The following is a 16144-nucleotide window of genomic DNA, read 5'->3' as shown; positions in this document are numbered from 1 at the left end:
AGTTTATGAGAAAACGCATAAGAAATATCACAGAACTTAAATTGGACAGGTTTCTCAGTGTGGAATCTTTACTCCCTTTTTTTTTTTTTTTGTAAGATAAATTCAGGAATTCTTCATGAAATAGATCTCTTAAAGGAATGCATTTGACACTACTGAATATTGTCATTTTTATTGTCCAAGCCCAATATTAAAAATACTGGAATGATAAAGATTTTAAAGCATATTTTTAAAGAAGCAAATACATCTATAATCCTAATTTCCAAAGTACTTTTGTGTCTTCAGAAATCTCGTTAGCTTCACAGCCTAAAGGGTCTCCTATAAATAGATGACAAGGCCAGTATTTTCCCACAAACTAACATAAAAAGGCTGAGATGTTGATGTCTGCTTCTTGCCAAGAGGTATTCTAAAAGGACTGAACATCCTTCCATGCCACCTTTCATACACTTGTGTATGTATTTATGTGTATACATATATGTACATCATCTATAAACAGCAATTAACCTGTAGCACACAGGTTAATTAGAAGACTAGTACAGATTTTAACTAATCCATGAGTAAAGTGGTAAGTTTTAATGAATGGCAATATTTACTCATCACGTGTACAATCAAGGATTATTTTATGATCAGATATCTAAGGTTGATACTGTTGTTGTATTTTTTTCATAGACTACAGTTCCCATCCAGATTTTATTTTCCCTGTAATGAGAAAGTACGGCTGTAGCAACCAGAAAGGCAGCAATAAACATACATCATTTTCAGGGCATTGTGAGCCGGTCTGGTTAGCAGCTAAAAGCAGTAGGCTCATTTTCTTCAGTCAATGTTGGCAGTCAGTTCAGGCTGATACAGGAGGTGTTGAAAGCTGTTTGCAGTGTCTGGGGAGTGAAAAGGTGAAAAAAGATTGCATTATCACATTTGATAGATATTTCTTTAAGAGAAAGTAAAAGAATAAGAGAGATGAATGAAACACAAAGTTAAGGATGTGTGGTTTAAATTAACTACTGTTACCGATTAACAGATACTGGTTTGACTTCTGCCTTTTAAAGAGTTTACATAATTTTCTACCTATGGATTCAAATTCAGTTTCTGAACTGAACTGACTCAGAGCAAAAGATCTGACAAGACGGTTGAAATAACTTGCCTCTGGTTGACTACCTTAATCCCGCAAAATGGAATTACTAAGCAGAAAGAACACAAAAGGCTGTCAGACAGCCTTAAACTGGGAGGGAAACACCAACAAAAAGCCATTTCAGAGCAGCCTGGATCCTGAGGCTGTAAGGTCTAGGTGGGAGGAGCTGTACTGGATTTTATCCCGTGGCTTTGCATTTTCAACTTGACTTGAGTTGAAAAGTTTGAGTTTAATGATCATCATTATGCAAACACTGAAAATTCATAAATATTATAATTACACAGGATAATTATAAATTAATTACAATGGATAATCATTAAAAAAAAAAAAAAAAGGAAAAGTGCTTACTGTAGTGGAAATGACCATGACCACAATGGCTCAAATTTTACATCTTCTATCATCTGTGTTCCCTATGGTTTACCTCTTTGTGTCTTTGTGTTTTCCTTAGCTTTCCCCTTGAAGGCTGGACTTCCCAGGTGTGTTTTATTTTTTCTAAGAGAAATAAATATTATCATGGGTTTCAGGTAACATGTTATTTAGATAATATGGAACAGAAGAGAACCCAAAACGGTAAAGGCAGAAACAAAATCTGTTGGTATTTTTGGTCATGCATAGGTGAATTACTGAAAAATGGAAACTTGATAATCTGCTTAGAGAATTTAGCTTTTCTAGGAGTTAGTTTTGGATTGGCTAACCCTGTCTTCATAATATTAATTGAGGCTTTCTCCGCTATGTGTGACACCAATATAAAATTGATTCAGCAACAAAAAGAATTGTTGTGAAAAAATAAGCTTTTTTTTTTCTTTTTGTTTTAAGATGATGTAGTGAGAGAAAAATACAAGTGGTGTTTTTAATGACCTGAATCTTTGATTTTGGCAGGTATTAGCACCAGAGATGGTACTGCCAAGAAAGATAAAGACTTCAGAGGAAAAGCACAGAAGCAGGTGCAGTTTAATCCTGGCCAAACCTTAGCTACATGGCGAGTACGGATTTTGAGTGACGGTGAACATGAACAGTCTGAGTCTTTTCAAATTGTTCTTTCTGAGCCTGTCATGGCAGTTCTGGAATTTCCAGATGTATCCACAGTGGAGATTATTGATCCAGGAGATGGTAAGAACTGTTCCAGAACTGGATTGGCAATATGTTCATACGCCAAAAGATTAACTGGAGGGGAAATGCCATGAGTAGCAGTGGATTGCAAAGCTTACGCTAAAATGCTTCTAGCTATTTCACAGGTGACTTTCTGAGGCCATAAATCTACATAAATAAATGTGTTTGTCCTTTGCAGAATCAACTGTTTTTATTCCTCAGTCCACGTATACTATTGAAGAAGATGTTGGTGAGTTATTTATTCCAGTCAGAAGAAGTGGAGACGTGAGCCAGGAACTGATGGTTATCTGTTACACCCAACAAGGTAACAGAATCTACAATAGAAAAAGAAGTGAAAGTGGAAAAGAGACAGAAAAGCAAAAAGAATTGGTCCATATATTGCATAATGAAATTATGTTAATGACTTCATCTTCAGTCTCAATTGGAAATGTATTCATCTTTGCAATCTGTCTTACAGTCTTATTAAATATAGACAAAAAGTGATCATGTTCCAAATACCTGCCTGTTATTATGAGGTTAAAGAGATCTGTTTTTTTATCTTTTTGCAAGATTTTTATATGTGACTTCTAATATTTGAAAGTGGTGAGAATTAAAAGCACTGCAGTGGTTGTCCATGCCCTTACTTGCTTGAAAAAATGGGTATAAAATAATATTGCTCAGCTGATTATAATAGCCAGGGTTTGTGTAGTGACCGTTTTCCTTTTATGCCACAGGAACAGCATCTGGCACTGCTCCAACCTCTGTACTTTCATACTCCGACTACATATCGAGACCTGAGGATCACAACAGTGTTCTACGTTTTGACAAAGATGAACGAGAAAAAATGTGTCGGGTAGTCATCATAGATGATTCCTTGTATGAAGAGGCTGAGACCTTTGATGTTCTGCTGAGCATGCCGATGGGTGGAAGAATTGGTACAGAATTTGCAAGCACTCGAATTACAATTGTACCTGACAAGGATGATGGTAAGACATAATGTAGTAAAGTGATATTTATTCGTATTCCAGGACAGGACCTAAAAGTAGATTCACACTCAAACCGTCATGTAGAATTTGGATTTTTGTACTCACTCCTGGTGGTTAAAACACATGCTGCTTCCATCAAGATATGTGAAAATAGTATTAGAGAGCTAGTTTGTTTTTGTATTATTTAGTATTGAATTTTTATGATTTGAAAAAAGTCACATGAGCAAACTGGGAGTGAGGAGATGTGCCTTTCCATTCTACCACAGTAACAGGTGTAACACAAAATATCATGTGGCATGGGCACCCTTATACGTGTGATTTTGAGGTTGTGTCTACAAAGCCATCAGGCCCATTGATTGTTATGCTCTAAAGGGCCAGATTAGAAGTGCTGAACCAGAAACCACGTAGCAGCTGATAAGAGGCAGGTTATATTCCTTTGTATTTGATGCTGCATTGATATTCTGCCTAGAAGTATCCACGTATACTTCCTATGTCTTTAAAAAAAATAATCAAAAGACAGTAGTGTTGCTTTGGAAGAGACATTTCTCATCATGAATTAGAGTTCTGTGGCTAAGGAAGAATAGAATCAGCACACTACTGATTCATCAACTTCTTCGGAAAGCATGCATAAATATTATTACAGCCTTAAGCCTGTCCTTCAGTGTCTCCAGCACTGGCGTGGCAGCTCTAGGAGTGGTAGCAAAAATGTTTCCTGTGACAGTTGCCCTTATTTATGCATGGAGGTCAGATGGTGACATCTCAACTGTAATTTCTGTGAAAGGAAAACCAAGGATCTGTTTTAGTCCTCTCTTTGAGGCCATAAATCATCTATTGTTAAGCTGTCATATTTCCTAAAGACTGATGTGAGAAATTATGTCGTACAGTACTCTCTGGAAAGTGTGGTGCCAAATGAGACTGTTATTATCAGCACAGTGATTTCTCCCTTGTTAAGGATATAAAAGGTAGCTCTTAAAGGCAGGAAGTTGACACCCATCTAATTGCATCATACTCAGTCTACCTGAAACTTCTCACATGTAATCCTCTGTTATAACAGAGGTGACTTTGTTTTCTCTGTAGCCTATTTGAGTAATCAGATAACATTAATGAATACAACAGTTTGAAGTAACAGTTCATGTAAAGTAACAGATCACGTACCAAATGCAAACTTAATTTAGAAAAAGTGTAAGATAGAGGTGAACAAAAGCTATAGCACGTATAGTATGTCTATAAGCTATAGTAATGTTATTATTATAACATTATAACTAATAAATTCTGTAGTCCACATTAGTCTTTTTACTTCACATCTGCTGATATATTATTGTTTGTTTGTTTAAATTAATTTTCTAATTAACAAAGTTTCTTTGGACAAATGTGACAGCATATTATTAAGTTGTGATTTCTTCAAATACTTACACTTAGACTTGAACCTCATTATGTTCACGTGGCCCACTTCTCAAGCTTGTCTAGGTCCAGGTAAAAATGTCAAAAGATTAAGTCAATGGAGTACACAACAAAGTAAGTTGTGCATGGAAATAGACTCAAAGTTACATGTGTTGCTACAGGTTACGCACTAAAAATAAAAACATAGATCTGTTGGAGTCAGAGATTACGAAGCACTGAAAGAAAAAACTGAGGGGAAAGACCTATGTAAATCATCCACTTCTGGGCGGGGGGGGGGGGTTAGTAAGCTCATTTGATGTTAGTTATCTATCTATCCATTGAGACATCTCATGCAAGCAGGTTATGTTAGGTTCCTTCTATGGTTAATGAAAAGAGAGCTGTACTCCCAGGAACCATCTCATCCTGGGAGAAGTATATCAGCTTTTGAGATCAATCACCTCGGGTACATGGTGCATCTGAGTACAAGAATTTCTGACAGTAGATATAAACCTACCTTTAGAAATCTAATTTTCTATTTGTAACAATGTCATAAATGCTGATGGGTATGAAAGCAGGTTTTTTTTCCTACTTTTGTCTTAAAACAGCTTCTACTATGAAATACCATTAAACAACAGTGATACACCATTATTTGTGATTCATAAAATAATTCTGATTTTAAAAAAAATCCACTATTGAAATGAAATCTCTTAAACAGACAGCAACACTGAGAGTGTTGCTGTATGGTGTGCAACTACTCTGATGCAAAATGCCTTAGTACCTGCAGAAAGGCTTGTCATCAAAAGTTCTTCTGTCTCCTAGTCAAATGTTTGATTTCTGGGTTGCTGATTTGGACTTTTTCTTACTTTCTCTTTTTTTTTTTTTTTTTTTGATTGTGTACTAATTTTAAACTTTTGGTTTGTAATCACATTTTGAAACCAGAAAAGGTGTAATGAATGCAGAACTCAAAGTTTACAGCTAAGAGGAGAATACTTGCAATTATTTTGTTTGTTTCAAGTTTTTTATCAGTGGCTGTCTTCCCAAGTGATTTTAATTCCATGCTACTGTATTTAGTGTTGCCATGAGAGCACACAGTCTTATTGCCGGGCTGAGAAACAGTCTTCTTTCCTTAGTGGAATTGTTGAAGCCTCATGCTGTTCACAGCAGGAAGTACATTAAATACATTTGTTCCACTTCATTCACATTAGATGGGCAAGCAGCCATTCATATTTCTTCTTGACATTTCTACATCAAGGCTGGGAAGGCAAGGGACTCAGATTTATGATAGAGATTTGCTTTCCATTTTCTTTATACCTACTCGGCTGAAGTGATCATTTATATCATCCATGTGATAGAGGATAGCACTATGTGGGAACATTTTATAGCTGAGAAGACTGGATGATGATATGACCCAGTCATGACAATGCAGAAGGCCAGTGTTAGAGGTCAAACAGAACAGATAAATTCTTTAGTCTTCTGGGGATTTCTTTCTTGCTGTCACTCCCCCTACAGATAAATGAACACTGGAAATCCTTACACCACGTTGTGGAGATCGGTGCTATACACCACGTTATGGAAATTGATAGCCACTAGTACTTGTCCAACTTGCCAGACAGTAGAGGTCACGTTGATATTTACCGTCAGTAGCCTGAAAAGAGGCAAAAAGTCAGCAGTGCAATGCTACATTATAAATCTATGTTTTGTATTAAGTGTCCTGGTAGGCAAACAGTGTAAGCTGATTTTCAGTGTGCACTGAGCCAAATTTCCAGCTGATGATAATTCAATATTCTATTATTAACATTTTTTTTTCTGAGGGACATCCTTATCTCACAAGGTTATCTAGAATCTCCTTACTTCCACTGGTCTTCAAGGCAAGCATTCAAGTGTGTCTTTTTCTCATTGACCATAGGTATGCCTTAAACCTTAAATTGAACAAGTGGCTGGTTGATCTTCACAGTCAATATCTTCCAGTCTATTTGTCCAATTTAATTACAACCCAAACACTATTGGCAGAGCATGCCTAATCTTATTTTATGGACTGGACTCATGATTTGGCCAAGTATCCTTCACCTGTTTCCAGAGATGACTAAAATTACAAATTAGTTATTATTTGTGCTCTGTACAGACATTTTTGACTACTTCCTTTTCTATTTTTACGGTGCCCCTGGGTCTGATGCTTCTGGAACTTCTGAGCAGCTTTCAATTTCTTTTGTCCTCTCATTAGGTGAAATCTCTATGTGACCTCTCCTCTTTCCTCAATCTGTGGAAAATGGCCAAATTGGCAACTAATCGAGGGGAAGAGTGGAAGACAGCCTATTTATGACATGTTATACTCCCAGTTTTGTCTACTTCTAGTTTTTTACTATTACCAGTTCAACAGAGTAAAAAATGTTTATTTTACAGTGACAGCCTTAAAATTTTAGTCTGTTTGCTCTCTATCACAGAAATAAATTAGTTTCATATCTTAGAGTAGGACATTTTAAAGAGGGAACGAGGCACATTGATATTTTTCTAACATCATCTGATGCTGACAGTTTATTATATCTGTGTATGCAGGCACACAGTCATGCATTATACATATATGAACTACAGATGTTGAATTAATATCATCTTCACTTAGCTGCTTAACAACTATGTATATAGTCTAACCTTAAGATTTAGGTTCCTTTGATAGGTAAGGAGGATAAAGCATGACCTCCAGACAGTACTTTGTCGTATCTTCAGATGTCACAGCCCCAAAGATGGTCAGAGGACTGGAGCACCTCTCCTATGAAGGGAGGCTGAGGGAGTTGTGGTTGTTCAGCCTGGAGAAGAGAAGGCTCTGGGGAGACCTTACAGCGGCCTTCCAGTACCTAAAGGGGCCTACAGGAGAGATAGGGAGGGACTCTTTGTCAGGGAGTGTAGTGATAGGACAAGCCGTAACAGCTTTAAACTAAAAGAGGGTAGATTTGGACTAGATACAGGGAAGAGAGTCTTTACTCTGAAGATGCTGAGGCATTGACAGAGGTTTCCCAGAGAAGCTGTGGATGCCCCATCCCTGGAGGTGTTCAAAGCCAGGCTGGATGGGGCTTTGGGCAACCTGGTCTGGTGGGAGGTGTCCCTGCCCATGGCAGAGGGGTTGGAATTGGGTAATCTTTAAGGTCCCTTCCAAACCAAATGATTCTGTGATCTATTTCAGATGGTTCCTTTAGGACAGAGGACTCAGCTGCTAGAGAAGCATATATTTAAGCCTTCGCTGCTGTAGGTTCTTAAATGACTAGATTATATATGTGTTACTACAATTTTATGTGAATTACAGTATTTTTTCCTAGGAGAGTGTTGAAATAGAGGACAGCTTTTAAGTTGTGTACTGAAAGCACATAAAATAGTTAATAAGCAGAAAGTTAAAAATTGTATGAACTGTAGAAAATTATACTTTATGTTAAATCTAGAATGAGTTAAATGAGCTGATGTTCTTACACATGCTGTTGTTTTCCAGGGAGGCTAATGGATTGTTGTGTTATAACAGTTCACTCAGGAGTACTTTGAAAATCTCATTCTGTCTTCGTGTAGCATGTTTTATTTTTATGGCTTTGGTCTTCATATTGCAGATCTTTTATTTATTATAGACTGAAAATATATTGAATGCCTAGAAAATCATTCTAAATTAAGCATTTTTTCTTAGTTGCTTGCAATTGCAAGGAGTTAATTTAGTGTCCTGGTAAGTGCTTAGTGTGTTTAAGATTTGGGTAATCAAATTGTGTAGGATATCTTGATGAATTCAGTTTTCCTAAGGTTTCTTCAGATCATCTTGCTTTCTCTGACGTTCCTTGTATTGAGACTTTGCCATTTTACTCATTAGTCTTTGAAGACCCAAAGGATGCTGAGTAACACAGTAACCAGTTCTCCTTTTGGATGTGTAAATTCTCAAGGGATTAACTCAAATTATCTCAGAGTACCGTCCATCAGGCCACTCTTTTCTCCTCTCTCCCATACATACAGGGTCAGAAGTCCAAAGGAGAGAATTTAAGAACTTTTAACAGCAGGGTCCATTTTTTGTCATTACAGCTCTGGCTGTTGTTTTATATTCATTTCTGTTATGTCTTCTCTGCTGAGTCCCATCCTTAGTGTTAGCTCCGATACACAGAGCATGGAAGGTCTCTGTTATATTTTTCTTCTCAGATCTCATTGGGCCAGCTGTGTTTTCATTGTATTTGGGCAGAAAAGCCTGGAAGGAATTGTTTCTGCCAGTTAAGCAAGCTAGGATTGTGACTGAATGATAAAGGTGCAATTGGGACAGTCTTTATTAGGCTGTCTTCTAATATGGTGAAACTGTCTCCAATCCAGAAAAATCTGTGTGTATATATAGGCAGAAGAACAAATGTAATAGCTATCCACAAGAATGGAGAGAATTATAACTTTCTTTTTAAAATGTGGTACAAGCTGTGCCTGAAGTGATAGTCAAATAACAACAGCCATGTGGTAAACAGTGCCTTTTACATTTCTTGGTTATGCTATTCCTCTTCTGTGCACCATTTGTAATAAAAGTAATTCTAATAATAATACCTCCCTTCTTCATTTGTTCTTCAATGAAACCATACACATTTGCTACTTCAATAGGATTCATGTTTGTAATTCATTTGGTTAAAAATTTGTCTCAGAAAATGCATAATTTGGCTTTATTTTGGTGTTTAGGATATTGATACATTCTTTTTCGCAAAGGTTAATTGTTTTCATTGTGTAGGACCTCACCCATATTCAGCATGCAATTACTTTTAAGAGGCCAGAAATTCTGTCTTTGCTATTGAATGGCCACAGTTTCCTTGCCATCCTCTTATCAGCTTTCATTACTAAGCAATAAAATGCAGGTATATCATTCAAAAGCTAGACTACTACTACTTGCTAACTAGTTGAAATCTCAGCTAGGGAGAAAACATAATTGTCATTGTTATGGTTTTGAGCTTTAAAATCATGATCATGATTTAGGTGGATGATGTTACAAGATATTACAAAGAAAGCATTTGTAGAATGAGCTATTGCAATTTTGTGGTTATGTTTCTTGATATGAGTGTAGGTGTGGGAACATGCCTTGGAAGAACAAAATTCAAAATATTCTTCTTGTAAGACCTCTGTTTTTGTAAACATACTTGTTACACTCAAACCTTTTTTACAGCTTGCTTTTTCTGCAAGACCCAGAAGTAAATTAATTACTTGATTAAAATAGGAAAAACATATTTAGAAATAGCTACATACCGTATCTTTCTCAGTTGATTTCTAAAATGCTGCTTGGCTTCTCCTTCCATTTCTATTTGTAGGAGTCCTTATTTGTTATCTTGCATAAGAATCACAGACTCTGAGCTCCTTCTCGCTTGGCCTAGCTGTGAGGTACCTTGTGTGTGGCATATTTAAATACTACTGCCAAGGCTTCCCATTTATCTGCCTGTCTCTGTTGCATCAGTTTGCTGAGAATTTGTTAGTGATACCATTTCCCGGACCTCTTATACAAAAATAATCTCTCTTTCTGAAAATAAAACATGCAGAAGAATCTGAACTGGTTTCGTGCTCTGTAGGAGGTCTAATAGTAAAAAAAATTTGTGTAAAAGTCAGATGTTTGCTGCAGTCAATACAATCATTTTTGGGTGTGACCCCGAAGTCCTGATATTAAGGCCTTTAGGTGATGTATGCAATGAGCGTAACAATACTTCTACTACTATTACATTTTTCACATACACACGAATTCAGTATTTTGGAAGGGTAAGTGTTTCTCAGCAAACCAACCAAGGTAGATGAATTGCTTCCAAGAGAAGGTCACTTGCAATGGTAAGCTTTTCTCCTGGAATGCCAGTTATAGCTGAGAGACAACTTAAGACTGTTCATTACTATCTTGTACACAGTAGTTAAATAATTATTGAAATTTTCATCTTCAGGTTAAAGGTGCACATGTTGAAAGAGTTGAGCTGTGGCATGTCTTAACAGTCTCAGATGTACTTATTGTCCCCAATTCATGTATACTCTAGCTCATCTAATTGTTATTGAACCATTACAATTGCAACTTGACATCAAGGAAAATCAGAATTAGCTCAGTTCTTCCAGCTTCAAAGTATACTGCAGTATGTCCTTGCAGCAGGTGTGGGACTGCCAAGAAAAGTAGAGTACATGACCAGAGATGGTGTATCGCTATAGACACCTTTATGCAGCCCTCAGTCCTGCAGCCAGAGCTGTAGTCTACTTCCTCCACTGTGCTTCTATGTTCACACTTGTTTTTAGCTCATTCATGTGGCAGGGGGATTAGATGTGGATTCCAGGCCTCCTAAGGCAGTAAGGCAGTCTTGTGATGGTACTGTATGTAGAGAAACTGAAACCTGGATGCAGAAAGTTCATGTTTGCTACAATGAAGTAGCATATATCATAAATTAATTAAAAATGAATCATATATAATGTTGTTCATAGCAGATATTGATCTTGATACAGACTTTTCTGGAATTACTGGATTAAGTTGTATAAAATGAGAGTAATTCATGAATGAAACAGTACAGTCAATGTATGGCATTATCTTTGTGGATTAAAAAATTCTATGTGTTTTTCTTGGAAAATAGAACTGGATCTGGTAAAGCTTGCCTTCATTAAAGTTTTTCATTTTAGATATTATAATGTTTTCAGTATCCTTTAAAAAAATATTCTAAGATGCTGGGCAGAAATGGTCTGTTGAGATAAATGGAAATGCAGACATTATTTCCTTGAGATAATGTTTGTGGCAATTTGTCTGTGACTGGTAATTTTGATTCTCAGATTAATTTACTTTTTGATTACAATAGTTATGACAACAGTGCTAAGAGGATGAAAGCTCTTAAGATTACAACATCTGAGTTTGAAAAGTAATCTGTTTTGACCACATCAAATAAAAAGCTATTGGCATTTGCACAGTAGGTACCTGATCTAGAATTGAGCTTTGACTGTAATCTTGACCCCTGCTTCTACAGCATTCCACAAAAATAAATGACTTGGCAAATTAAATTCATTGTGCTAAATGCAAACTCAGTTGATTGCATAGCTTCAAGTATGTGTAAATAGCTGTAGAGTGGTGCTACCAAGTTTCAAATGTTGAAGTCCTCTTTCATAATAATATAAACTATTTAAATTGAACAGTTCTTCTAAGCTTTTCTTTTGCTGCCATTAACATGAATATATGGGAGAGACTACAGAGGTTAATCTTTGCTTCTATTAAACAGTAAATGGATGTCTCTTCTGGCTAATGGAACTCTTGTTCTTAACTAATCTATCTGCAGCTCACCTACTTCACATTCTGAAGGGTGGAGTCTCCCATGCTAAATACAGACTAACCCCAGCGCCATCAATTAATGCTAACTGTGATACTGAAATGCCAGTAAGCATTGTCTAGCGGCATGTGGATTATCTGGGTTGAACCAGATCAAGTCCAGAGGAAATGTGGCCCTGTTTGTCTGTTGTTAGGTCTAAGCTAATTATCTGTGTCAGCAAACAGGGCTCATTCCTTTGAACTCACTAGCATGTCTAGACTGCACCAGAACAAGCTGGTTAACTTACAAAGCATTGTTTTGGAGCTTCAGTATTACAACTATAGATTTCTAATAGCTCTGGCAACTCAAAATGTTCACATTGTTGCCTTGTTTGTACTGGGCATGGAAACCAAGAAGGAAAAAGTTTTTAGAGAGAAGTTAAACACCACTGGAAAAGATCACACATATGTTCAGCTTTAACAACTGCTTCTCCTAACTTCAATATCTATGTGGCAGAGTGGCGGGTCATGTTTTTGGTGGTTTTTTTTTGTTTGTTTGTTTTGTTTTTCTGTTATTTCTGTCCTGGGAATACTTGTATGTCTCACTGAAAATACTAATCACTGAAAATCACTTCAGTATTGAGGCTTATGCTGGTGTCAGCACAAAAGACTGTCCTCTTCTATGTTTTTTCCTACCTACCCTGTCTTCCACATTATTTGCACTGGCAACCCAAATGGATTGTGGCACTTTGCATATCTTGCAAACACTATACTCTTCTACCATGTTGATCTAAAGTAGTTTGTAAAGATATCATTTTAAAAACAAAAGCCCCCTTGGAAATAAACATTTTCATGCTATCTCATTGATTTTCTGATAGACCTATTTCTAACAGCGTGAGAAGTGTGTTTGTTTTCCTGTTTGATTACTGCCTAGTGCTGTAGTTGATATACGCTCCTGACTGTCTAAGTACAAAAGCAAGACAAAGATTTCATTTCTGTGCAAGAAACCTAGGACTAAAGCTTCTAACCTTTCTCCTCCGATTATTGTAACTTCACGCCATTGAAATCTGTGGGTCTGAACAAAAAAACTCTTTAAGAAACTCCTCTTATTTCCAAAAGAGGAACCATTAAATTTGCAGTGGTCTCTCTCCAGAGTGATTACCAGATTAAAGATCTGCTGTAAGTGAGCCCCAGTCAAAGAGCTGTGTTTTCCAGCCATGACCTGCGAAATACAATGCTTTCCCTGTTAGTAGCCTGGCTTTGCTACTTCCCCTGGGGAGCTACTAACACAGCTTACAGGAAATGAGCTTTCAAAACATTTGTAAGGATTTGTTTCCTAGGATGAGTAACCATACAGAATGTGTCTTTCATTGAAGATACATGCCTCAAAAAGTGTGAAAAACACACTGGAATATGAGGCTAGCTAATTTAGGATTTAGGCATTTTTATGTTTGTCTGTGACTACATGAATAAACAGTGCACAAGGATTCTTTTTCAGCAGCAGTAAAAAAAAAAAAAATCATTAAGATAACATTAAAATAAACCAAAAACATTTTCTTTTACATCTTCCATCTGGTTTGAGTTAGGTCACATAGGCTTCCTGAATAATCAGTGAGTAGAAGGTAATGCTTCTAGATCTCAGGTTGTACTCACTGTGGTGGGTGTTCCATTCCACCTCTCCTCCTGTGTGCTTATTATGCTGGCAAACCTTCTGGAATTGCCTGTCTTTGTCCTTGAAAACTGAGAGCAAGAAGGCTGTGAATGTGAGTACCTCTCACTTAGGTGCTTAGAATGAGGTGGGGCTGAGTCTAGATCAATTCTGGAATTACCAGGACATCATTATAGAAAGAAGAGGATTATTAGACTCGAATGTGCTAATCTTTAAAAATATCTGTGTAAGATATGACGTGTATTAGATGTGATGATCTTTTAAGTATCTTTTCCAACTGTTAGCATATTCATAACTGTTTGATCTTAGTAGGTATTCTGTATTTTTAAACCTCTAGAGGTTGGATGAGTCTTTGTCCATCTTGAGAATTACAGAAGGTCAGTGTATGTCTGAAATATCCCTGTAAGTAGAACTCTTGTCAAAGTTAATAACAGTTAGAGGGGAAGATCCAGAGAGTGTATTCCATTCACCTGAATATTCAAAAGGTTTCAGATGAGAGCTTCACAGTCCCAAATATAAATGCAATCACTGACAACTCAATCTCTATAGGCAAATAATGTAAGATGAATGTGTGTGTGTCTGTGCCTACAAACACACACACTGTTGAATATATATCATCCTGAATAAAAAGTCTGAAGTGGAAATGAAAGCCTTTTCATTTGCCAAAACTAGACATTTGTCAAGTTTGTCTTTCATCCTGCAAAGGTTGATGACCTTGATAATGCTCAAACAAGTCGATGAATCTGCACTATCGTTCAGTAAATACATTTAATTCCATCAATTTGTTGCAACCCATGGTTTTAGTTTTCCCAGATAAGTAGAGAAGCAGCTGCATTTGTTTTCACTAATGTGGACTATTAAGGGTTTTATTTGTTTGGTTGGTTTCTAATAATTTATTTTGTTGGTTGTGAAATACAGGAAAAATCTTGCAATCAGAAGAAAAAAATATGTTCTTCAAAATTTCTAGTTTAATTCTCATTTGCAATTACAAAATACTTAGGAACTGTTGCCTTCTCAGATGAAGCTCTGGCTTACTAACAATTTAGTAACTGCTTTGTATTATTTCTGGTTAGTTTTAATTAAAATCCTATCCTACATTATTCAGTTTTGTATAAAAAGAAATAAGCAGTCTATCACAGAATAAATTGTTGTCGTATGCTGTGTAGTCAGTCAGATTGTCCTTAAGCACTTCAGAAAAACTTAGGTATTTTTTCTCTCTGATTATCTGATAGGCCTCTCCAAAACTTTCATGACAAAATGTGTTCACAATATTTCATTTTATTGAGCTCAGTTGTAGGCAGAAGTAGGTTCCTCAGTTCCAAAGTGTTTGTTCTGCTGTAGTAGAAGTCACAGGTTTTGCAACATGCTTATAATAGGGAAATTTGACTGAGTCAAGGAGGTGATGGGCCAAATTTTCCCTTACCATTAATAAGTTTTTGTATCTCCTCCTTTGGGTAACCTGTACCTTTTCTGTATGCTCAGCATAGCTCTGTAGATCCATAAACTTTTCCTGTCATTTCCTTTGAATTTATCCCGTTTTTCTATCCTTTATGAAGGGGAAATGTGTGTCATAGTGCCACTGATAGAGCACTGGTTAAGTTGCTATGACCTCTGTCAACTCAAATCTAGTTGGCCATATGCTGTATGGTGTTTTCAAGCAAATTTGTGGTGTTGTAACCTTATATTTGTAACAAATTCCCACTAAGCAGGATAACAAAATTATGATGAGATAGGAGAATTTGTGTAGGTCTTCAAACTACATACCAAACATTGGGGAAGGTGGGTATGGTTTCTGCTGTGCAACAGAAAAGCTGAGGCACTGGCTGTGTGTGCCATTACTTCTATATGTTTGAAACAGAAATGGAGAGTCTAGCAAAGGGGAGCGACATCCAGGATGCAGTTGGTCTATGTTTTCAAACCTGTTTACTTTGTAAAATTGCTGTGGGTGGAAAAGTTGAAGAAGGGAGGAAAAATGAAGATAAAAAAACATGTCTGTTAAGTGGGATAAAGCTTAATCTCCTTTGCTTTTTGCTCTTCTTTCTTTATAAACTCTGGAACTTAAATATTAAGATAAAAGACTATTCACATTCCAGTCTACATGGAATAAGATTGATTTTGTTTTAAATGTTAGATGTGGGGGAACTAAAATTAAGCATTGCCCCTTTGGTTAGCTGGAAAACATTTCCAAAAGCAGCTCCAGTTATATATCATGTTTTAGTCTGGTTTTAAAATCAGGAATCTGAGAGAACATTCTAGTTAAGCTTTCATTATCTATATTCACCTTTGTCTGTTTGCACCAAAGTGAAAAATGCAAGGAATTTTCTGGCTTGTGCACAGGACCCAGATCAAGTAAGTTTAATGAGATAATGCATTTGTTTTTGCACACAAATTCCTACCTTCTGCCACACAAAATTGAAAGTGTAGGAGGCAAGAAAAAGAGCACAGTGCTGATATAACAATTGCCACCCCAAAATGGGCAAACCAATACTTTAAATTAAGCTAAAAGTACATAAGAAAAAGTCTAAAACTTAAAACAAAGGCTTTTTTTTTTTTTTTAACTACTGAAAAGAGTGAAGGTCTCTCCATTCTGTAATGTTATGCCCCTTTGTTACCTTCAAGATATGGTAAAGGAACACTGATAGATATTATTATTTTTTCACCAG

The 16144-nt window shown here is 36.5% G+C and overlaps 1 protein-coding gene and 1 long non-coding RNA gene across 3 annotated transcripts in view; one reads left to right on the top strand and one right to left on the bottom strand.

The window, feature by feature from the left end:
* The window catches only part of FREM2 (FRAS1 related extracellular matrix 2), a 129352-nt gene that overhangs the window by 74583 nt on the left and 38625 nt on the right, over window positions 1-16144 (top strand). The window contains exons 4-6 of the mRNA XM_083796399.1: window positions 2006-2236; window positions 2415-2540; window positions 2950-3201. Coding sequence (XP_083652525.1) covers window positions 2006-2236; window positions 2415-2540; window positions 2950-3201 — 609 coding nt within the window. The remainder of the gene's footprint in view (window positions 1-2005; window positions 2237-2414; window positions 2541-2949; window positions 3202-16144) is intronic.
* On the bottom strand, window positions 51-16138 carry LOC310880508. 2 transcript variants are annotated; one of them, XR_014571731.1, is made up of 3 exons: window positions 4615-16138; window positions 1475-1618; window positions 51-872 (listed from the first exon to the last, which is right to left on the bottom strand). It is a non-coding gene; the product is annotated as an uncharacterized lncRNA (long non-coding RNA). The 2 variants fall into 2 exon arrangements; XR_014571732.1 differs by having other exon boundaries at window positions 9811-16138.

The sequence above is a fragment of the Anser anser genome (assembly GCF_964211835.1).
Source record: "Anser anser genome assembly, chromosome: 1".
NCBI lineage: Eukaryota > Metazoa > Chordata > Aves > Anseriformes > Anatidae > Anser > Anser anser.
This window is presented reverse-complemented; position numbering and strand designations above follow the sequence as displayed.